Raw genomic sequence first — 24897 nt, forward strand, 5'->3', positions numbered from 1 at the left:
GATGAACCAAGCGTCTAAACGGAGGTGAAATTGAGGGCCACACCTAGTCATGTAAGCTGTACAGTTGGTTACTGTATGACGGACTCGGTAAATGAGGTAAGCGCCCTTACTTCCATATGGAGTCCCTGTCGGTAGGGTACTTGGTTAGGTTTTTTAGCAGCTCCACCAGGGCAAGATGAATGCCTTCCTTTGTTGAAACGTTAGTACAGCACAAGAGTTCATGGAGGGCCTCTCTAATATCCCTGGACGAGTCCTTAAAAGAAAGGAAATAATTAACAATAGTGATTGCTAGCAAACCCGGGTTCCACCTACCTTCCCCTGTCTATAACTACCTTTCCACATAGGGTGTGCATTTGAAAAAATATTTAGAAATTTGCTAACTTAAATTCCAGGGAAAGACCTCATTTTATTGATCTAAGAAGGGGCCTTGCCTTCTTCTATTTTCTATCTTTCTGTTTGTTTGTTTGCTTGTTTGTTTATGAGGCATGGTCTCACTCACTATGTAGTCTTGGTAGGTCTAGACCTTGTTATGTAGACCACATTAACCTCGAATTACAGAGACCCAACTGCTTCAGCCTCCTCAGAGCTGGAATTAAAGGCATGCACTACCTCACCTGGCTTCTCCATGTTTTGAGGCAGGGTCTCATATAGTCCAGGTTCACCCTGAACTCTTGATCTTCCTGCCTCTTCTTCCTAAGTACTGGGATTACAGCCTTGAGCCACCATGCCCGGCCTTTTGCTCTTTAACCTTCCTTTTCCTCCCTGTCTGAAACCTTTCCTGACAACTGTCATGCTGGATGTGGTCTCACTCGAGAGTCACAGGTAGATCATGACTTTGAGGGCGGCCTGAGACATAACAGGACCCATACACATACTAAAGGAGCGGGAACAAGTTTAAAAGAAGAAAGACCACTAGGATGAGGTGAGCGTTTTATAATTAAAGGAACAAAAACCATAAAGGCATATAATATCATGTATAAAACAGTGTGGACGTCTGTGTGGCCATACAGACCAACAAATGAGCAGCAAGACTGCATGAGCTGCCCCCTCCCTCCAGCACACGTCACAGCACACGTCACAGCACACGTCACAGAACACTGGCAGCTGTGTCATTCTCCGCAGGTCTACATCTGCTCCTCTTCTGCCTCGAATGTTCTTCCACCGTGGACAATTCTTGCAAAAATAGTGCCTAGTTCCTTCCTCTTTGAGTTCAACTTTAGATCCTTTTCTTGACTGCTGTATTCCCTAACCCCCAAGAACCAAATTTCCCTGATATACTCTTACAGCATCTCACTCATGCTACAGACTAATTTCATTTAATTGTTGCGCCTTTGTGCTGCTGTTCACTAAATCATAAGGTCCATGAGAGCAGGACCATGGCTTCCACTCACTGTTATAACTCCTCTACAACAGTGCCTGGCACACCACAGACAAAGTAAAGACTGAAGAGAGGGACTGACGAGCTGACTGGATCTGCCTGACTCTAAACACTGTCAACTTAACCATAAGATAACGTTTCCCAGATGAGTGAATCTCCATTGCTGACAGCAGGAAGCTGTACTGATGTCTTTCTTTAGCACTATGTAATAGCCAGTTTTAGGGCTAACTTGTGCAGGTTTGTTTCTGGAAATATTTGCTACGCACTCACTATGACTACGTCACCAGATGGCGCCTGAAAAGAACATAACAAAAGGTATCACCTAGAGATTCCACTTACAGAGTTAATGATCTCATCAGGGAGTTAAGACAGACAAACCTGCTAGACATGATAAACTAAGAAGACTAAAGGGGAGACACGTGGGACTGGTATTTAATATGCATCAAATGATTGACAGGATGTAACAATGTATCTGCTATAAATTCCATAAAGGCTTTAAGAATGAGGAAAGCTGAAAGGGAGGCAAGACTATAGTCATCTTCTCTGCACAACAATTTCCCATAATGCTTAGAGTGAGATTCAGTGCGCACAAGCCGCTTGCCCCTGCCTATCCACTTCACGACCTCTCCTTTCTCACCAGGTTCCACAAGACTGAAATTCTCACTCTGTTGTCCCTTAGCTGTCCCAGGAGCAGTTCTCTGCCTCGGCCTGCGCAGGAAAGGCTGCTCTGCCCTGTAAGGATCCTCTCCTCAGAAGCTTGAGTAACCAGATGATGTAGCTTAAAATCCCCCACACATCTAGACTGCTTATCTTCTGCACAGATCCGTCACCACCTGAAATGTTCACCCCTCTTGATACTGAAATTATGCTCCGTGAGAATAGGGATCTGCTTCTGACACCTTTCCAATCTCTGACAGGACAGAAGAACATTAACACAGTGAATGTGAGGGAGCCGGGACCAGCAGAGTGAAGAATAGTTTGTAATCCCATCACTGAGGAGGCTGAAGGATGTCCTTGGGTTCAAGGTCAGCTAGGACACAGTGAGTTCTAATCAGTCTGGCTATTCAGAGTAAGGCCTGGTCTAAAATAAACAAACAAACAAACAAAAAAAAAACCCAAGAAACTAAAAAGAATAAAGGCCTCTGATCACAGGCAACACAAACAGCATAAATTTGCCTTCTTAGAATCACAAAGACATGGAGCTGGGCAGTGGTGGCGCACGCCTTTAATCCCAGCACTCAGGAGGCAGAGGCAGGCCAGACATCTCTGAATTCCAGGCTAGCGTAGTCTACAGAGTGAGTTCCAGGACAGCCAGGGCTATACAGAGAAACCCTGTCTCGAAATACAACAACAAAAAGATCCAGGCACTTCAGAAAAATAACTCCAGACCATGAGTTCTACAGCCTGGGGAGTGAGTCTTTGTATACACAAAGCAACCATGTAACTGACTATATGGCTTCAGACAAATTACTCTTTCTCTACAAAACTGCAGGTGCTCCCCGCCCTCTCTGCAGGTCTTCAATTGTACACTACACTGCAGTGAACATCTCTGAATTCCCAGTGTCATAATTTCCGGCCTCTGGATCTTTGGAGACCATCACACTGTTTTCCTTCTGCCTAGGCAAGGGAACCACTTCCTCCTCAACACCTCCTACCCTTCCTCCTTAAAATGTCCTCGGTGCATTGTGCTTGGTCTCCTTGACTCAGCAGCTCAAGTTAGATGCTCTTTTCAGACCCTTCCCTGCTCACAGAGATAATAAGCTTACTCAGATTTCCTGCTACTCTCCAGCCCCGCTTTAGGAGTCGGGGACAAAGGCACAGCTTTGCCCCCTGATGTACTGACCAATGCCCATCACAATCCCTGGTTTTAACGGGGGATGGCCTCACAGGTATCTGATGAAGAAATGACAATAGAAACACCCACCTCTAATACGGCCAGGACGGTATCAAGCTGGTCTTCTCGGAGGGTGATATTGTTGGAGATTTTTCTCATGGTATGTATGGACTGCAGACGCACTTCCTCAATTTCGTCATTAAACATGTCAACTAGGAAGTCAAGGCACTTCTCAGCAAAGGAGGGTGAAGACTGAGCCAGCATGCAGAGAGCCTCCACAGCAGCAATGCGAACCTCTACAAATGAACACAAATTGAACTGAACGTTATTCAAGAGCCAGAAAAACAGACTCCTTCTCGCATGTGCATCTTTATTCTCTACTCGCCTGTCACCCTAGAGTCTCCCTGTGGCATCTCCCTCTGCCACCATCACAGCGATGCACAAACATGGGCTTTGTGTCCCAAGGACTAAGGCCCATCTTACTCCATGTGCACGTGTGATCAAGTCACACATCTGCCTACACGGTGTTGCCTTATCTCAGTGTTTCGACTACACGAAAACCACTGAAGTGTCAGGTCCTAGGTAACTGATGCTAGCTGCTACCATCTTAGAGCAAAGAATTCACAAAATGAATTTACTTGCCACAAAGTCAACGAGGGAAGAGAAAACCCCAGGACCCATACCTGTAATCCCAGGCTAGCATCATCCTGTGTGTGGTTAAGGGACTTGCTGCTCCTATGTAGACAGGACTCAGCACAAACCATGTGGAGGGACCTTATGCATATATTCTGCAAACTGAGCTACATGTTCACCTCTCTAACCGAACTGTTCTAAGGTTAGAATTACAAAAAGAGAGAGAAAAGGAAGACGGGACAGGGAGCAGGAAAGGGGTAAGAAAGGAGCTGAAAGCCGGGCGGTGGTGGCGCACGCCTTTAATCCCAGCACTTGGGAGGCAGAGGCAGGTGAATCTCTGTGAGTTCGAGACCAGCCTGGTCTACAAGAGCTAGTTCCAGGACAGGCTCCAAAGCCGCAAAGAAACCCTGTCTCGAAAAACCAAAAAAAAAAAAAGAAAGAAAGGAGCTGAAGGGGGAGAAGCGGGGAGTGGGAAGCGGGAAGCAGGAAATGGGAAGCTACATCTCACAGTGAAACACAATGGGAAGGAGAGGTGCAGAGGGCACTGCAGAAAACCTCAGGATCAGCCGGGCGGTGGTGGCGCACGCCTTTAATCCCAGCACTTGGGAGGCAGAGGCAGGCGGATCTCTGTGAGTCCGAGACCAGCCTGGTCTACAAGAGCTAGTTCCAGGACAGGCTCCAAAACCACAGAGAAACCCTGTCTCGAAAAACAAAAAAAACCAACCAAACAAACAAAAAAAAAGGTATGAAAACCTCAGGATCGTAATGCATATGTGGAACCAGAAAACCTTTAAAGGAGTAACAGTTGGACAAGACTGGCTATGCACACCTTTAATCCCAGGCTGATCTCTGTGAGCCAGGGCTATACACTGAGACTCCATTAGATAGACTGAGTGATGACAGGTAGGTAGGTAGGTAGATAATATGACACAAAAATTTTCACAAAAGCAAAAGGAAGATAGAAGAAAGACTTTGTGGTCACAAACAACTGAATTGAAATCCTGTTGTCTTATGAGTAACTAAATATTATTATTAATAAGACTTTTATTAATAAGTACTTACTACAAATAGATCATGCATCATGCCAAGTGTTTTATGCACATGGAATCTAATTTAATTTCTATAGCTTGGAAAGAAGCTTATTATCATCACCATGCCCATTTTATAGGACGCTGACGTCTGAATTTAACCACTGCATCATACTGCTTGGCCTCAGCCTCTCCTTCATAGTAGGTTCTTTACACAGTGATCAAAAGGCTAAATGAGGGAGGTGGTGGTGCACGCCTTTAACCCCAACACTCGGGAAACAGAAGCAGGAGGATCTCTGTGAGTTCGAGGCCAGGCTGGTCTATAAGAGCAAGCACTAGGACAGGCTCCAAAGCTACAGAGAAACCTGTCTTGAAAGGAAAAGCTAAATGGAAAGACACATTTTATAAATTTTATCTGTGTGTAGAGGTGAAAGGACGGTTATGGGGTCAGAGCTCTCCTCCCACCTTTTATGTGGGCGCTGGAGCTCATGCTCAGGTCTCCAAGCTCGTGTGGGAAGCACCTGCACCCGCTGAGCCATACGGCAGGACAGATGTCTCAGCCACGCTCGTCCTCTCCTACCCTGATACAAAGCAAAGCATGCGAGGACTACTGGTAATCAAAGCCGTACTTACCGTACATCTCATCTTCCAGCCCATGGACAAAGGCTCCACACGCTCCTGACTCTATCAAGTTCACAGCCCCTGTATCTATTTCTTCCTTGGGAGCATCATCTCCCCATTTCCTGCCACTGGAAAACTCTCCTGAACTGTAGAGTTCCTTGGCACGCTCGTGTGCAGTGCGTTTCCTCTGTAGAAGATGACGATAATTACTACTTGCCAAGAACACCAAGGTGCACCTAAAGCCGAGAGAAAGCAGGCAACAAAACTGCTCTTGGAGAAACCAGGCAGTTCAGAGCAGAGAAATGCAAATCCAACTTAAAATGAGACAAAAGTTCACAAGTCTGTAACAGATTCCGGTAACCTAGACAAAGTGTTGACTGGACAGATGGTTGTGCTTACATTAGACATCAAAAAGGAGAGTCAGAGAGCCAGGCAAGAGCAGTGCCTCTTCAAACACTGTCTCCAGCAGTGTCTAAGGAGCAGAAAGTAAATCCTACCTCTTTTTGGTTTAACACAACCTTTACAAATTATTTTACAGAATGAAATTCATGATGTAGCTTGTAATTTGGTACTGTGATTTTTGAATTAAAATGTAATCTAGTAACCTATATTAACGCAGCAAATACACGGACTGCTAAATTAAATCAACACCACCCACCATATATCTACACTGATATCGATTATAGAAACCCAGTGTAAACAAAGAGTTCAAGTTACCCTTAGATCTGACATCAGCTTCTTGTCAAGAGTCTGCTCCAGGAAATGAGAACTGACTTGCTCCATAGAGCCCTGTAAAAAGGAAGAACCCAAAGCATATTCTAGCCATCACCTTAACATTCAAAGTTTACAAGGAAATGCATAGAGGTAACGTGATTCTTGCCAGTAAAGATGACTATAGGTTCTAAATCATCAGGAATACACTGTAAAAAATATGAACATCAGTAACAGAAGCTACCTCTGACTTAGGTAGAAATTACTCTGTTCTACACACTGTTCTGAAAGTTTTCTACATGTCTCAACCCATTTAATCCTCAGTAGGACACTATGAAGTAAATGTCACTATGTTATGCATGGGGAAGGGGCATGCAATATTAAGTAACTAACATCACAAATTCCAGAGCTGGAATATAAACCTAAGTTCCAGGAACCCTTTGGTTTGGCCATCCTTCCTCATTGTCTTTTTCCATTTCTTCCTTCCTTCTTTTTGGTCAAGGTCTCACAGAGCCCAGGCTGGAACACACTATCTACTAGAGGCTGGTCTTGAACTCCTGATGCTCATGTTTCCACTTCCCAGCAGGCCTAACTTCCATTCCTTCTTATTCTATCCTTCCTATATACTTGGCAGTCACACTTTGGGAGACCAAAAAGACCTCTTTGAGGAGTTATGAATAATAATAATAACCCAATCTTTCTCGAATGGTCTTCAATTTTCCAATACAACCTATGTGTGGAATTTTTTTGTCTTACTATAATGAGGAATGGAAATTTTCATTTTTGTGCAGCACAGACAACTCTAACACCTTACTGTTTCATTTTAACCTCTTGAGGAACCTACTTTCTCCTTGAGCTTTATCCTATCACACACCTCACCACCACTGGTAGGTTTTCTGTCTGGCCTATTAGCACGCACAACACAGTATTACTCGTTACCTCCGTCTTCTTCCCTCCCCCACTACTCTAGTCACTTCATACCCATCCCGTAACTCAACAAGCTCAGCCACTTCCCTGAGCCATCTCTATAACCCTGCTTTAATGACTTTAAATCCACACAGCTCCAAATTAAGTAACTGTGTTTGTATTAAAAAGTGATTAATAATCCAATCTTGCTAATAACATTGGCAATTACAGTTGCTACTATCTATAACATTTCTAGACAACTAGGCTTTTAGTCATAAATATTAGCATTCATAAATGTACATATTTACACATAGTTATGCCTCTTATATAGAAACACACTTTATTTGTTTATTCATTTATTTATTTTTGGTTTTTTGAGACAGGGCTTCTCTGTTTGGCCCTGACTGTCCTGGAACCCACTCTAGACCACGCTGGCCTCAACAGAAAGATCTACCTGCCTCTGCCTCCTGAGTGCTGGGATTAAAGGTGTGTACCATCACCGCCCAGCTAGAAACACACACACACACACACACTCATAGGTATACTTTCTGTAGGCAATCTTTAACCCTTTTAAACTCTCAATCTGGTATTACATTTTTTATTTTATAGGCAAGAAAACTAAAATTTATGGGCTAATGAGATAGTTCACTGTGTAGGACATTTACCATCAAGTTTGTAGCTAGCCCTGAGTTCAGTCCCTGGCTCCACATGGCAAAGGACATTGAGTGCTCTTGATCTTGAGTGGAAAGGGTTTAGCTACCTTTCCTTTTCACATTTGTTCACTGACCCCGCCTCACACCCAGAACTTTTGCAGGGAAGTGGGTATGGTAGTATCACAGTCCAGGCCTAGAGTGTGGACCGATGCTTGCTTTGTAAGTCCTATTTGCAAATAAACACAGTAATGAAGCGTACAGAGTAAAAAAGGGGGAGGATAAGCTATTGGAGAAATTATGGGGTTTCTAAAAATACAACATATCTGACCCTATCTACAGTTTCTCAAAATGTCTGTAAAAATTAACAAGCATTGTGTTCATTAAAGAAAGTGTAACTTGGGCTGCAGAGATGGCTCAGCGGTTAAGAGCACTGCCTGCTCTTCCAGAGGTCCTGAGTTCAGTTCCCAGCAGCCACATGGTAGCTCACAACCATCTGTAATAAGATCTGGCATGCAAGCATACATGTAGACAGAATACTGCACACATTAATAATTAAATAAGTCTAAAAAAAAATAGAAAGTGTAACTTACCAATAGCTTTGCCGCTTGAACACGAACTACCCAGGAGCCATCACTGACCATGTGGCAAATTTTCCCGAATGCATCATCAACTAAGCGAATTTCTTCATTAGAAGAAGGTATTGGAACAATACTAAATAAAAAGAAAAGGGGAGAAACCACATATGACAAATCATGAGCCTGCAGGCTCAGTGCTCTGAGGAGACCAGTGAAAACTGTGTAGGAAATCCTCGATTAAAGACACCCCACACAACCAGGGAGAACATCCAGTGGCTTTCAGTTCCACTGCAAACTGTCAGTGCATTCGGTTTTCAGATTCATGAACAAACCAAGAACTTGGTGGGGGAAGGGTTACAGGTGCGTGCTAGCCCTCATTCAATCCCTAGCACCTACACAACACAGAACTATACGCATGAATCCGAATAAAGCTAATTCTAGATAGACGTGCGTGTGCGTGCTTGTGTGTGTGTGTGTGTGTGTGTGTGAGAGAGAGAGAGAGAGAGAGAGAGACCCCAATAACTATAAATGGAGCTCATTCCTATAGGTTTATCAATCCATTCCGGCTTTCCAATTCTGGATAACAGTTTAATGCAAAGGAAATGACCACCCCTTTTTCTCCTATAGAAAATACCTTTCTATTAAATAGAATAAATACAAATCTCCATCTCGAGGAATCACTGTGAATAATTTCAGTGCTATGAAATTTTTTTTTTTTTTTTTTTGTGGTTTTTCGAGACAGGGTTTCTCTGTGGTTTTGGAGCCTGTCCTGGAACTAGCTCTTGTAGACCAGGCTGGTCTCGAACTCACAGAGATCCGCCTGCCTCTGCCTCCCAAGTGCTGGGATTAAAGGCGTGCGCCACCACCGCCCGGCTATGAAAATATTTTAAACCAGAGCCAGTAGATGGCTCGGAAAGTAAGGGTGCTTGTTCCATTTGAGAGCCTGAGCTTCACCCCCAGAATCTCCGTGGTGGAAGGAGAAATGATTCCTACACTGTGTCCTCTGCTCTCCACACGCATGTGGCACACATGCCCACAAACATACATACCTGGTATCTTTTACATATGACATTTGGCCTAAATCAAACTACACCAAAATCTTATTCTCATTCTCTATCTGCCTTTTTTTTTTTTTGGTTTTTTCGAGACAGGGTTTCTGTAGCTTTGGAGCCTGTCCTGGAACTAGCTCTTGTAGACCTCGAACTCACAGAGATCCGCCTGCCTCTGACTCTGCCTCCCGAGTGCTGGGATTAAAGGCGTGAGTCACCATCACCCGGCATATCTGCCTGTTTCAAAAAAAAAATGATAGGCCCTTGAGAGAAACAGTTCAGTTCCTTCAGTTGCAGATGAGGACGCAGGGACCCAAAGGCATCCTTCACACAGTACATAGTGCATGGTAGTCTGCGGTCAGGGCCTGTGCCCGCCCCTCTAGTCCCACTTTTCTGCAGGTAGCTTTTGTGTGGTGACAAAGGCGGACTTGCACCAACTGACCTCTCGGGGTACAGCTGACTGACAACCCAGATGAGCTGCACCGCAGCACTGCGCACCTGCTCGTAGTCATCAGACAGCAGCTTACAGGCCTGCAAAGGAGGAGTGTCCGTCAGTCTCTGATCTCAGGGTAATTCCAAATACTTCCCAAGTGAAGACAGGATGGCAGGGTAAGGGTGCCAATCAAAAGTACTTCAGAGTGCTTCTCATTTCCTAAACCCCCGCCTAACAAAGGAATCTTGGCATTCGTAATCTTCTCAGGTATAATATCACGCCCCATGTGGAAAGCAGAACCACACAGAGAGACAGGCATCTAGATAACATCCAACCGAGTGAAGTCAGAGTACTCAAGGCCCGTAGTACTACAACGACATTTACACATCAGTCCCAGAGATGTAGACAATTATAATTTTCACAGAGATAAAGCCATTCAGTAAGCTAACAAAACCTGAGGGTGGATTTAGCCTGCTGATCCCTAGACTCACTCAATTATCCTCCAGTAGAAACATCACATTCTAAGGCATCTGTTTAAGATGTCAAACAGCCTGGCCACCACTCCATCATGCCTTTTTCCTGTTTATAATCTGATACTACACTCATGTGCCATCTGCGCATATGACCTGTGGTCTTAGTCACATTTGTGCCAGAACTGATGTGGACTATGGCCCAGCCAAAGAGAGAGATCAGGAAGACTAAAACTTGCCCTAATTATTATTACTTTTTAGTACGTAATCGAACCCAGGACCTTGGGCATGCTAGGTAGACTTTTTACCACGGAGTTACATCCTCAGCCCACTTTCCTTACTTCTAATCATACTTTCTCCATGTCTTTAGTATTCATGCACAGACAAGTCTTTTTACATGCATTAGCACTATTTAATTACATATATACCCCATATTGCTCTCAAAAGTATGTTTTAGATATAGCTTCACAGCCACCCCAACAAATGTGGCCACTGATCACCAGCTAAAGCCCTCATGAGTGCAAATTCTGAGACGTGGTGCAAGGACCCCCCACCCCCGCCAACTTCATGACCCTCCTCCCCTTCCAGAAAGCCACTGATCACCTGAAGGTACCTGATTATAAACCGTCTGGTGTAGCTTCAGTCCTCTTTCATGGAGCTGCAGCTAGAGAATGAAAATGCAGTTGAAGTCTCCCCAGCATCCTCACACATTCCCAAGGGTATCACGTTAGATCAGACTAACAGAATCAGTACTCAATAGAGACACTTCCTATGTAAACACTCAGACACTTAACTCCAACACAAGGACAATCTCAAAAATGTTAGAGAAGCATAAAATAATGGTGAGAAAGAAAAGGGAGAAGGCCGGGCTTGCAGCTCAGCGGTAGAATACTTGTCTAGCATTTACAAAGTCCTGGGTCCAAGGAGAAAGGACCCCAGGGAACAAACAGTCATCGCAACTTCCCTCAGATCCCATCGCCCTTTCTGAAGGGCCACCTAGGGGATGCCTACTGTCCATAAAACCGAGACACACGCCTTCCTGCTGGAACCAGGAGAGCTGAAGGAGAGCTCCGACACAGATTCTATCTTCCTTCCTTCAGAGATAGAGATGAAGGGGCCCAAAGGAGCCAAAAGAAAAGCACACTTGGCATACGGGAACCTGTGTCTTCAGTTCTATAAGGCCACCACCAATAAGGAGTGCACTATGGGATTTCAGAATATATCCAAAGTAGCACATGCCATAATCTTGAGATGAGCCAGGTGCGAGACTAAAGCAAGAAGACAGACCCAAGTTCAAGGCCAGTCAGGGCTACAAAGTCAGTTCCTACCGAGAGAGAGAGAGAGAGAGAGAGAGAGAGAGAGAGAGAGAGCGAGAGAGAGAGAGAGAGAGAGAGCGAGAGAGAGAGCGCGCGAGAGAGAGAGCGCGCGCGCGAGAGAGAGAGAGCGCGAGAGAGAGAGAGCGAGAGAGAGAGCGTGAGAGAGCGAGAGAGAGAGCGTGAGAGAGCGAGAGAGAGAGAGCGAGAGAGAGCGAGAGAGAGAGAGAGAGAGAGAGCGAGAGAGAGAGAGAGCGAGAGAGAGAGAGCGAGAGAGAGAGAGCAAGAGAGAGAGAGAGAGAGCGAGAGAGAGAGAGAGAGAGAGAGAGCGAGCGCGCGCCGGGCAATGGTGGCTCACGCCTTTAATCCCAGCACTTGGGAGGCGGAGGTAGTCAAGGACTACAGAGTGAGTTCCAGGACAGCCAGGGCTACATAGATTCACAGAGAAACCGCATCTTGAAAAAAGAAAAAAAAAAAACCCAAAGGAAATGGAACTGTCCCCAGTTACTTTTTTTTTTAGTTATGTTTACCATGGCTTTTATAGCTGCTGTTCTGACACGTGGGTCCTGGTCACTAAAGTAGTCCCCGATGATCTTCTGGACATCTCTGGCAGTTAAGCCTTCAGCATCTTTTGTGACATTTTTCTCCAAAGAGCCAAGGTTGCCAAGTAACTGCAGGCACTTATTTCTAACACCATGGGATGTATCTGTCAGGTGCTACAAAAGGAGAGGAAGAGAAAGAATATGACTGACATCTTGAAAAACAAACCAAACACCGGGGAAAGCTCTCACTCCACCGGCCCGGAGACCACTGCTGTCTCAGAGTTCTCATCGCTGTATGACATTGCTTCGTCCAAGGATTCATCTTCTTCCCCCAAATGAAGCTTTCATTAAATTATTTATTTATTATTTACACGTGTAACTGGGTGTTGGGATGGATACGAGTGGTGCCACGATCCACGTGTGGATGCAGGAGGATAACTCTTTTCCCTTTAAGGAGGCACTGAACTCGGGTTGTCTTCAGAAAACAAGAGGCTCCTTTGTTTTCTCCCCCCGCATTTTGTATTTCCAACAGCTGGCACTCTGCCTTGTACAAACCGCTACTTTAAAATCTCTCTACATTTTACTTACTATCAGGTTTTTTTGAGTCTCACTATGAAGACACGGCTGATCTGGAACTTATGTACACCAGGCTAGTCTTGAACTTACAGAGATCTGCTGGCCTCTGCTTCCCAGGCGCAGGGATTAAAGGAGTGCACCACAACACCCAGGTCTACTACCAAATTATAATATAACTGCTCTTCCAGATGTCCTAGGTTCAATTCCCAGCACCTATATGGTAGCTCAAAGCTGCCTATAACTCCAGTCCCAGGGAATACAGTACCTCTTCTAGACTCCACAGGCACAGGCATACACATAATACATAGATACATGCAGACAAAATACTCCTGTACATAAAATACATAAGTAAAAATTTAAAAACTAACCAGTATATAATAGAATTATTTAAGAAAATTTAAATTTAAGAACTCTTTAAATTTACTTTTATTTTTACAAATTGTGTGTATGTGTGTGTGTATATGCACGCGAGTGTGTGTGCATGTATGCACATGTGAGTGAGGATACCCAAAGAGTCCAGTAGAGGGTGTCATGAGGCTAGAGTTACACGTGGCTATAAGCTGCCCAACACAGGTGTTAAGCTCCTGTCCTTCACAAGAGTATCACTCACAAAACCCAATTTTAAAAACTTTTGGGCTGGAGAGATGGCTCAGAGGTTAAGTGCATTGTCTGCTCTTCCAAAGGTCCTGAGTTCAATTCCCAGCAACCACATGGTGGCTCACAACCATCTGTAATGGGGTCTGGTGCCCTCTTCTGGCCTGCAGGCATACATGCAGACAGAATATTGCATACATAATAAATAAATATATAAAAACTTTTAACAGTCATAGAGAAATATGAAAAAAATCTTGAAAAAAAAAGAAATGAAAAAAATCTTGAGTTTTTGGCTCAGTGAACTCTTATAAACTGAATACAACAACCAAATAAAGAGTCGGGCTGTGGTGGCGCACGCCTTTAATCCCAGCACTCGGGAGGCAGAGGCAGGCGGATCTCTGTGAGTTCGAGGCCAGCCTGGTCTACAAACGGAGTTCCAGGACAGGTTCCAAAACCACAGAGAAACCCTGCCTCGAAAAACCAAAAAAAAAAAAAAAGAACCAAATAAAGAAACCAACTATATGACTAGGTGTGGTGGCACTCAACTTTAATCCCAGCACTCAGAAGGCAGAGACAGGTGGAGTTATGTGATCTGAGGCCAGCCTGGTCTACACAGCAAGTTCTAGGCCAGCCTGGGCTACAGAGCGAGTTCCAGGCCAGCAGGTCTCACTACAAAGTGAGGCCCTGTAGAAAAATGTGGGATCTCGTAAAGATGATACTGTTCTTGATGCTGTTGCTTGTCCTTAATCTTATGAATCACCATCATGCTTATGTGAGATGTCACATGTGAGTTTGTGTGTGTGTCACAGCAAAAGGACAACTTCCAGGAGTCAGTGCTTTCCCTTCACGATGGGCTCTGAGGACACTTTACCCAAGGAGCCACCTCTCTGGTCTAAAGATACTGCTAACACTGACATGATACCAAAAAGACAGCATCAGAACAGATGAGACTGCAGGCTTTCCACAACAGCATTTAAAGGACAAAAACAAGGGGAGAGAGGAGGGTGAGTGGGGGAGCGGGAAGGGAGTGGGAGGAGGGGAGGAAGTGTAAATTTTTGAATGGAAAAATAAAAAAAATAAAAAAGAACAAAAAAATCTTAGAGACTGAAAAAATTCAAGACCATCCACATATAATATGTATATCTTTTGGATCCTAATAAAAAACAAAACAACCAAGGGTATATTTAGTACAATTAATGCCATATTAATAAAAAACTGATACGATATTAAGGTACTGTTAATAGCTGTACCCTGAATATTCTCTAACATATTTATCAATATACTTTAACATGAAGTACTTGGAAGTACAACATGATGTCAAGAGTCATATTAAAATACTATAGCACACAACAAAAAATGAGAAGCGAATAGATGAAAAAGATTACAAAGTTAATTATGGACTATACAGTCAAAACTGCAAAGAACCTGGGTATGACGGCACATGCTTGTCATCTTAGCACTCAGAGTCTGGGATAGGAGGACTGCATAAGTGAGACCAGGCTAGACAATATAAGGAATACCAGGTCAGACAGGGACACATGGCAAGATGAGAGAGAAAGGCGGGGGGGGAGGGGGGAGAAGGGAAGAAAGAAAGAAAGAAAGAAAGAAAGAAAAGAAAGAAAGAAAGAAAGAAAGAAAGAGAGAAAGGAAGGAAGGAAGCAAGCAAGCAAGCTACCTACTTCTTTCAAGTCCAAAATGTTTAGAATTTTTTCCTCTGTGTGAAGTCACTGATTTGAAATAAGCACTACAGCTTCCCTTCATCTTCTTTCTTGTCCCCTGCCCACCCCCGTCTGTCTCCGTCTCCTTCTCTCTCTGATGGGGCACAGAGTCTCTTCAGTACTAGGACCAGGGTTTAGCTCGGCAGCAGAACACTTGGCTGGCTTTGCATGGCTGTGGGCTCAATCCCGTCCAGCAGAGCCCATGCAAAGGTAGTGTCAGCTGTCACAGTCTGCGATACTGAAACAGGACAGTATCAGCTAAAGGACAGTGACAGTTGATACTGACTGCAATATGGCAGGATCTGGAAAGACACAAGAGACAAATCTCCAGATGCTGATTCTCCACTAGAAGGAGAGAAGCCGGTAGAAGGGCTAGCACAGACACAGCACAGACGTATGCGAGTATCTCCCATATCTCCTGTGGGTAACTACCATACAACAGTGTCAAGAAGTCAAAAGGAGCCTTTTTCGGGACTTGGCTCCAAGATGACCAAAAAAAGGAGAAACAACGGTCGTGCCAAAAAGGGCCGCGGCCATGTGCAGCCAATTCGCTGCACTAACTGCGCCCGCTGTGTGCCCAAGGACAAGGCCATTAAGAAGTTCGTCATTCGGAACATCGTAGAGGCGGCTGCCGTCAGGGACAGATCCGAAGCAAGTGTCTTCGACGCCTATGTGCTCCCCAAACTCTATGTCAAGCTGCATTACTCTGTGAGCTGTGCTATTCATAGCAAGGTAGTCAGGAATCGATCTCGGGAAGTTCGGAAGGACCGAACACTCCCACCCCGATTTAGACCTGCTGGTGCCGCACCGCGACCTCCACCAAAGCCCATGTAAAGTGGCTTCATAAAGACAGAAGAAAACACCTTGGGAAAATAAAATGGAACTTAAACTTTAAAAAAAAAAAAAAGAAGAAGTCAAAAGGACAAGCTTGAAGAGCTGCCCACTTAGTCAAATCGGAGAACTAACAGTAAGGGATTACGTTCCACTGAGTAGAAATAATAAGTTCAAAACTGATGAAAACTGAAGCTTTGGCATCAGAACACACAATTTCAAAGGGAAGAGAGTAACCTGACAGCGGAGAAGGCAGCCAGCAGAGAACCAGTGAACCAATGCCAAAGGAAACATTATCAGCACTGAGCAATTAAAGCAATGTATCCCTAAGACTTTGCAGTGCTGACTGCTTCAGGGCTACGGCATTTTTGTGAAAGATAAGGCAGTTTTAATATAATCAAGAGAACTCATTAGGCAAATACAAATTCAAGGATGTTCTACAAAGTAACAGTTCCTAAGTTATCAAAATGTCAAAGTTATAAAATCAAGAAGATACTCAGGAATTATTCCAAACTCAAGATGACTATTAACATGTGAGAGTTAAAGGTACTCTGAACCTATCCTTTTTTATTTCTTTGTTCATTTGTTTGTTTTTCCTTTTTGAGACAGGGCTTCTCTCAGTAGCCTTGGCTGTCCTGGAACTTGCTCTATAAGCCAGGCTGTCCTTGAACTCACAGAGATTCACCTCCCAGCATCAGCCACCACGACTTCCAGGCTTGATTTTTGAGACAGGGTTTCTCTGCGTAGCCCTGGCTGTACTGGAGCTTGCTCTCTAGAGTGCTTGATTCTTTCTCTAAGAGACATTTATGCAGGCAAATCCCAGAGCCTGGAGCTTACACACTAGCAATATGCACGGTCAGTGCTGACTCTGAGGCACTCCCAGTGTCTTCACAGAACACACACTCAAGTATTCTAGATCAATACGGACGGTTAGTGCTGACTCTGAGGGCACTCCCAGTGTCTTCACGGAACACACACTCGAGTGTTCTAGATCAATGAGGCATCGTGTTGACATCTTACTTTCAAATGCTTCATCAGAAAAAAAAATCCAAGCTGGGTGGTGGTGGCACATGCCTTTAATCCCAGCACTCGGGAGGCAGAGGCAGGCAGATTTCTGTGAGTTTGAGGCCAGCCTGGGCTACAAGAGTTAGTTCCAGGGCAGGCTCCAAAGCTACAGAGAAACACTGTCTCGAAAAACAAAAAAACAAAATAAAACAAAAAAATTGGGAGGAGAGAACCAGCTCCACAAATTATTGACTTGACCTCTGTGCATGCCCCACCCCACACACAGAGAAATATTTTTGTAAATGTTAAACCCTACTCTTATGGCCCCACATAGAAATGCTCAAAATATCCATGAAAATACGACACTGGAACAGAAGAGTAAAACCCAGATAATGACCATCAGTTTTTCAAAGTGACTTATTTATACTGAGCATAGAAGCTTCATTTTTCACAGCCAAACTGGTAACACAATCAGCCCCTGAAAGGTGAGTCACAACTGTTACCCACACCTCATCTGATTTCCAGATGCACTGACACCTTAGCCGATCAAGGCCGCCATGCAACAGTGGCACAGAACTGACATATTACTCCATCTTAGCACACTGAACCATAACTTCAGGAAGCAAACAGAATTCTATGATGACGTCCTTCCTGAAAGGTCGTCATCAAAGCCTGCCGAGCGGAGCTGGGGCAATGGCTAAGTGAATAAACTGACTGCCACACAAGCGCGGAGACCCGAGTTCCAATCCGCCCCATAGGGGCACCCGGTGAGCAGGGCACAGACAGGTGGGTCCGAGGGGCTCACAGGCCAGAAGAGACAACTCGAAGTAAAAGACCTTGTCTCAATAATAAAGTAGAGAGCAGCCAAGCAAGGACACCTGAGCGGGACCTCTCACTCACACGGGCACACACAGGCAAATGTACCTCCCCAACCACACACACATTTTAGGAGACCCAGATGCCAGTTGCTTGTTGTGCACTCTGTCAGGTCACAAAATGCCACCATTTCCACATTAACAGTGGATACCCAAACCACATCTTGAGTAACAGCAGTCGTCTATGTCAAAAGTAAGGGCAGGTTGGTGTGGTGGTCCATGTCCTAATCCCAGCACTTGGAAGGCATAGGCAATGACACTCTGTGAGTTTGAGGCCAGCCTGGTCTACAGAGCAAGTTCTAGGACAATCTGGGTCAGAAAAAATTAAACAAATAAATAAACTAAATAAATTTAAGACTACTTTCTAAATGATTCTCACAATCTACCCAAATGATCCATCTTTCTGCTGCCTTAACCAAGTTGCTGTGATTTCTCACAAGAATCAGTACAGTGGGGCCAGTAGGTTGGCTCAAAGGTTGTGGCAGCCAAGTTCAATACCAATCTCGAAAACAACAAGGTGGAAGGAGAAAGCCAACGCTTACAAGGTGTCCCATGACTTCCAGTATGTGCAGCGACTCTCCTGTCCCCACCTAACACACAAATAAACACGCTTGTTTTAAAGAATAACTACAGCACTTAGCTTTACTTCCCCCCAACACCAACGACTAAAGACAGCAGCGGTCAGCCACTGAGCGTCCTTCCCTTCTCTGGAGACTACACCGGGTAGTGTTCACAGTCAGAGCGTCCTTCCCTTCTCTGGCGACTACACCAGGCAGTCTTCACAGTCACTGAGTATCCTTCCCTTCTCTGGAGACTACACCGGGTAGTGTTCACAGTCAGAGCGTCTCTCGCTCTGGCGACTACACCGGGTAGTGTTCACAGTCACTGAGCGTCCTTCCTTTCTCTGGCAACTACACCGGGCAGTCTTCACAGTCAGAGCATCCTTCCCTTCTCGCTCTGGAGACTACACCGGGCAGTGTTCACGGTCAATGAGAGCCCTACCCTTCTCGCTTCTCGCTCGGAGACCACACCGGAAGTGTTCACAAAGCTCCCACAGCCTCTTGGCTCAAGAACGAAGACCAGTATACTCTTACCTTGCAGGCCACATCCACTAAGCGCACCTGGGTAGCTTGATTGTCTGGTAGTTTACTGCCTATTGCAAGCAGAGCGTCTAACAGTTGAGCCAAGACTTGGTGAGACTCTAGGAAAGAGAAAAGGCTGGGTTACAAAACTCCCAGAGATCATTGCCAACACTAACTGATTTTGGGAGAAATGTTGATTCTTATTTATTAAAATTTGTCACGTATATTCTACTGCCTAATCTTTCATCCCTTCAACTAAAAGCTAAATATTCAAAGGAATCTGGTCTTGAAAATGTGAGACTTCCACAGGATTGGGCATAGTCCCATGCACAAAGTAGATCCTCCAAAAACATTTAGTATGTGATAAATTCAATAGCCTTCCACAAGGAACTAGGGCTTGGCTGGTGAATCAGAAAGGTTGATTAAAGCAGGAAAACATCCCTGTGTCAAAACTCAAACAAACAAACAAGGTACACTGAGCTGGGTATGGAGGTCACGACTTTAATTCCAGCACTTGGGAGGCAGAGGCAGGCAGATCTCTGAGTTTGAAATCCTGTTTGGAAAAACAAAAACAAAAGAAAACAAAAAAAAAATGGTACATGAAGGGGCTGGGGATACAGCTTCAGTGATAGAACTCTTGCCTAGCAAACACAAGGCCGTGGGTTCAATTCTCAGCTCTGGAAAAAAATGAGGGGTGGGGGATGTGTGAGGAGAGGGAGAGGGAGAGGGAGAGGGAGAGGAGAGAGAGAGAGAGAGAGAGAGAGAGAGAGAGAGAGAGAGAGAGAGAGAAGAGAGACTTTACAACAAAACAACAGGCCTCCCTACCCTGCCCTGGGTAGCTCTCTCTTCAAGTTTTCAACTCTTCCCCTTGCCTGAGACAGGGTCTCATGGGGCAGCTGACTCCCAGTGAAGACAGAAGATGCGGAACTCCCGATCCTGCTGCCTCCACCCCCTGCTCAGGATTACAGGGGTGCCATCTAGTACAACCTCCTGACTACCCAGAAGGTGTCCTCCCAGTCTTCAGGGGATGCCTAATAATCCTGAGTGTGACTCCATCTAAAGTCTGTCCTGCTCCCCAAGAGAACTGCCCATCTCTTCTTCACTCTCTTTCCTATCACACTGAACCAGAAACAAAAAGATGCTTAAAGACAAAGACCATGCTTTAGTCACCTCCACGGTCTCAAAATCTCAACAACTCATCATGTGCTCAATAAATACCCAGTCAAAGGCAAAGAGCCGAATTAAAAGTAACAAAGCTAACAAACAAGCTCTGTGTTAGTCTTCTCAACCAGATCATCCTTTTCTGAGCAGGCCCTTCTGAGCGTCTTTACTTGTGTGCATGCTCCTGATGGATTGGGTGTCTGACAGTGAATATTACACAGATCTGCTGTCGGCTGAAATCACTGGCTAACATGACCAAGGAATTGTTTCATAAGGAAAACATGTGAAAGCAGTAGTAAAACTTGAGCAAACACACAAAGCACACACGTGTGCATGTCCTTCCGTCTTCAGAAGGCAGTCCTCATCATGCTGGTGGCTATAAGGGATTTCAGGTAGTTCAGTGATCCTGCACATGTCAGGAGTTTAGTTCTGCGGTGGACACTTGTCCACCATGTCAAGGCCCTCAGTTCAAACTGCAGAAAGGGCTCAAGTGTGACACAAGCCACAGATACGAAAGGCAGTGTCAGGAAACAGAAGAGGCAAAGACATCCCCACTGCCACCCAACTGATTTATTTCCTTAGAAAGACAACTTTATATAACATCCATGAAAAGCTAACAAATCCAAAATCAAATCTAAATCTTGAATCCTGGGCTAGAGAGCGTGCTCCTAACCCAGGGACTGAAACTCATTTCCCAGCACCCACAACAGGCAGCTCATAGCTGCCTGTAATTCTGCTCCCAGGGAGCCAACACCCATTTCTGGCCTCCAAGGGCACCTGCACACGTGTGGCATACACACATGCACACACAATAATACAACTACATGTGACATACACACACAACAATGCCACTACAGTCTGGACATTTCCACAGGGACAGTAAATGATGCCCCAATATCAAACCAAATTCCCCAGAGGTACCAAATACTTTACAAAATTTGGTTTGGTCATTGTAAGACCTCAACCAAAACCTTCACACTGTCCACCCTCTAAAATACCATTCAATTCCTCAACACTCAAGACTGACATCTGACTTCAAAGCATCTTACCACTCTCTGCTGATGTGTCAAAAAATGCAATTCAATTCCTTAAACATCTCTTGGGTGGACATCCCCAGATCTCTGCCTTTCATTGACATGTTACCCTATCGTGTTACCCTACCTCCCACAGCCCAGGCTGGCCTGGGACACACCCCTAGCTAAGGGTGACCTTGAGCTCCAGGTCCTCCTTCCTTCTAGGACTTAGCCTGCACCGCCACACCTGACTCCACCTCTCTTGGTTAGGGCTCCTATTGCTACAACAAAACACCATGACTGAAACAAAGTTGGGAAGGAAAGGGTTTATTTGGCTCACACTTCAGCATTGCTGTTCATCACTGAAGGGAGCCAGGGCAGGAACTCATGCAGGGCATAATCACCAGAGGCAGGAGCTGATGAGGGGGCCATGGGGGCGGGGAGCTGCTTACTAGCTTGCTTCCCATGGCTTGCTTAGCCCACCTTCTTACAGAACCCAGGAACACCTGTCCAGGGATGGCACCACCTACCACGGGCTGCCCCCCTCCCCGCAACCTCACTGATCACTAAATAAGACAATGTCTTACAGCTGAATCTCATGGCATTTCCTCAACTGAGCCTCGTTCCTCTCTGATGACTCTAGCCTGTGTCAGGTCACACAACCACACTTAATCCTACCACTCGGAGAGGGAGGCAGGAGAGTGTAAGGCCCACCTAGTCTACATAGTGAGTACAAGGCCAACTAGAGCTACATAGTAAGACCATGTCTTTTTTTTTTTTTCGAGACAGGGTTTCTCTGTGGTTTTGGAAAGACCACGTCTTAAAAACACAAAAACATAAAACCACAGAGAAACCCTGTCTCGAAAAATCAAAACCCAAAAACAAACAAAAAACAAACAAACACCAAAACCCCAAAACAAAAATAAAACCACCCCTCCCATAGAATTCTTGTTTTTTGGTTTTTTTTTTTTTGAGACAGGGTTTCTCTGTGGCTTTGGAGCCTGTCCTGGAACTAGCTCTTATAGACCAGGCTGGTCTCGAACTCACAGAGATTCGCCTGCCTCTGCCTCCCAAGTGCTGGGATTAAAGGCGTGCGCCACCACCGCTCGGCTCATAGAATACTTGGAATTATTTTTTATTTATTTTTATTTTTTTATTTGAGACAAGGTTTCTCTGTATAGCTTTGGTGCCTGTCATGGAACTCACTCTGTAGACCAGGCTGGCCTTGAACTCAGAGATCGGTGTGCCTCTGCCTCCCGAGTGCTGGGATTAAAGGTGTGTGCCACCACCACGTAGCCAAGACCCTATCTTTAATAACAACCAACACAAGTCGGGCGGTGGTGGCGCACGCCTTTAATCCCAGCACTTGGGAGGCAGAGGCAGGCGGATCTCTGTGAGTTCGAGACCAGCCTGGTCTACAAGAGCTAGTTCCAGGACAGGCTCCAAAGCCACAGAGAAACCCTGTCTCGAAAAACCAAAAAAAAAAAAAAAAAAAAAAAAAAAAACCAACACAAAACTTGGTTGTAAACTCTTATGTATGTAAAGAACTACACAGCCTTTAAGTCACAACGTACTTTCATTCTGTAGGATGTTAATGGTATCATCCATTATGCAGTCTGGAGAGAATCCTGCCGTCTTTGATAACAAGCCCAACAGTGACGCAATTTTCAGTCTCACAGATGGATCATTTTCCTAGAAAAAAAAAAGCAACTGTCATTTGCTGTTCTGCTCTGAGCTATCGAACACACAGGACATGGGAAACGGACACCCAGAGGACATTCACAGATCCAGCTATTCTAGAGCTTCCCTTCTGAAAAATAACTCCTACAACTCAAGACACGTCCTCTGCCACTGTGACACTCCGCACTGCAAGTGAAAATGCTTATGTCTTCCTAATGTTGCTAACTACTACAACTAGAAGAACGTGCGGCTGACATGGATTGTCGTAGTCATTTTCCCCACGGACAAGGCAGGCACTAGACACCCACCATCGCTGCTGGAACCACAGCTCGTGGACTGGAAAGATGGCTCTGAGGCTAAGAGCAATGGCTGCTCTTCCAGAGGTCCTGTGTTCAAACCCTAGCAACCACAAGGTGCCTCACAACCCTCTGTAATGAGATCTGATGCCTTCTTCTGGCCTGCAGCATACATGCAGGCAGAACACTGTATACATAAGAAATAGATTTTAAAAAAAGAGAAAAACAGTGGGAGTGAGTCCACCACTGTTATCACTAGGAAAAACCCTTTAACGTTTGTGGATCATCAGATCCTGTTTAGAAGGTTGGGACGAGAGTGGAACTGATCAGCTGCAAAGGAAAAACAACAATGACGAGCAGGGGGTCCGTCGCCAAGGTGGCCGTGGTAGGATGTTTCTCCCCTTTCTTCCCCACACTGTACAGTCAAGAGTGTAGTGCAACATCAGCACTGAGAAGATAAACGGAGATACGCACTTGTGAGGGGTATCAGTGTTGACATTAAGTCATCTTTCTATGCCAGTGACCAAAGAAAGTATTTAAACTGGAGTTGGAAGAAATCAAACTGCCATCCACCCCTCACCTATATATTTGGGGTTGTGCTTTCCTTTTTTATTTCCCATTTATTTGTGTGTGCGCACGTGTTATGTAGGTACAATGCACCACAGTACATGTGTGGTGGTCAGAAGACAACTTCTGAGTTGGTTCACTGCTTCCACCTCGTCGAAGATGGGTCTCTCTTGTTTTTGTTGTGCTACACACTGCAAGCTAATGGGTCTACAAAGTTCTAGATGGTTCTCCTGCTTCTGCCTCCATTTCTCCATAGGCGTGCTGGGATTACAGATGTGCCACAGCATCCAGCTTATGTTTGTTTGTTTGTTCGGTTGGTTGGCTTGGTTTGGCTTTTTGAGACAGCGTTTCTCTATGTAATAGTCCTGGCTGTCCTGGAACTTGGTCTGTAGACCAGAATGGCCTCGAACTCAGAGATCCACCTGCCTCTGCCTCCCACGTGCTGGGATTAAAGGTGTGCGTCACCACCGCCCTGCCAGCATCCAGCTTCTTTATGTGGATTATGGGAATTAAATTCAGGATGCCAGGTTTACATAGCAAGTGCCTTTACCCCACTAAACCAACCTCCCTGGCCTAGGTTTTGGTTTTTTGAGATAAGGTCTGCTTCTATAGCTCAAGATGTCCTGAAGCTCACTGTGTATCCCAGGCTAGCCACAATCTCGCCTCAACTTGCCCAGCACTGGGATTACAGGCATACACCACCACACCCAGCCCATCTATTTTGTGAGGAAGCAACCAGACACAACTAGGCCTCAAGCAAGGGGAAGGAAACAGATAATGGTTAGAAGACCGAAGATCCTGCATGCTATGCATTTAGTATGACGTTATTTTGAAATCATCATTTTTGTAAAATTAATCTTAAAGTATAAGTGCAAAAAAATAGACAGTCTACATGGAAAGTAGAAAAAGACAAGATCTCCTGAGTAAATTGGGAGCAAGGGGACCTTGGAAGAAGATTGAAGGGGAAGAGAGAGGCAGAAAGGGGAGCAGAGAAAAATGTAGAGCTCAATAACAATCAATAAAATTAAAAAGAGAAAGAGAGAGAGACAGTACTTTGAAGCCAGCCAGAGCTAGTAAAAAGACAAACACATGGGGCTGGAGAGATGGCTCAGCAGTTAAGAGCATTGCCTGCTCTTCCAAAGGTCCTGAGTTCAATTCCAGCAACCACATGGTGGCTCACAATCATCTGTAATGAGGTCTGGTGCCCTCTTCTGGCCTTCAGGTATACACACAGAAAGAATATTGTATACATAATAAATAAATAAATATTTAAAAAAAAAAAAGACAAACACATTACAAAAATGAATATAGCCAGGCGGTGGTGGCGCACGCCTTTAATCCCAGCACTTGGGA

At 45.0% G+C, this 24897-nt stretch overlaps 2 protein-coding genes across 2 annotated transcripts in view; one reads left to right on the forward strand and one right to left on the reverse strand.

The window, feature by feature from the left end:
* Nucleotides 1–24897, reverse strand: part of Ints4 (integrator complex subunit 4) — a 60834-nt gene that overhangs the window by 31842 nt on the left and 4095 nt on the right. Inside the window, exons 3-12 of the mRNA XM_057756489.1 lie at nucleotides 22576–22693; nucleotides 18840–18946; nucleotides 12135–12320; nucleotides 10905–10955; nucleotides 9831–9919; nucleotides 8355–8475; nucleotides 6212–6283; nucleotides 5507–5681; nucleotides 3303–3508; nucleotides 111–253 (exon numbers count right to left, since the gene is read on the reverse strand). Coding sequence (XP_057612472.1) covers nucleotides 111–253; nucleotides 3303–3508; nucleotides 5507–5681; nucleotides 6212–6283; nucleotides 8355–8475; nucleotides 9831–9919; nucleotides 10905–10955; nucleotides 12135–12320; nucleotides 18840–18946; nucleotides 22576–22693 — 1268 coding nt within the window. The remainder of the gene's footprint in view (nucleotides 1–110; nucleotides 254–3302; nucleotides 3509–5506; nucleotides 5682–6211; nucleotides 6284–8354; nucleotides 8476–9830; nucleotides 9920–10904; nucleotides 10956–12134; nucleotides 12321–18839; nucleotides 18947–22575; nucleotides 22694–24897) is intronic.
* Nucleotides 15510–15868, forward strand: LOC130865436 (40S ribosomal protein S26-like). The gene has a single exon (XM_057756491.1). The coding sequence runs from the start codon at nucleotides 15521–15523 to the stop codon at nucleotides 15866–15868; it is 348 nt and encodes a 115-aa protein (XP_057612474.1). The 5' UTR covers nucleotides 15510–15520.

This window comes from Chionomys nivalis, chromosome 23 (assembly GCF_950005125.1).
Source record: "Chionomys nivalis chromosome 23, mChiNiv1.1, whole genome shotgun sequence".
Lineage (NCBI taxonomy): Eukaryota > Metazoa > Chordata > Mammalia > Rodentia > Cricetidae > Chionomys > Chionomys nivalis.

Coding starts and splice junctions, on each gene's coding strand:
- LOC130865436 (XM_057756491.1), top strand. CDS start 15,521: ATGACCAAAAAAAGGAGAAACAACGGTCGTGCCAAAAAGGGCCGCGGC.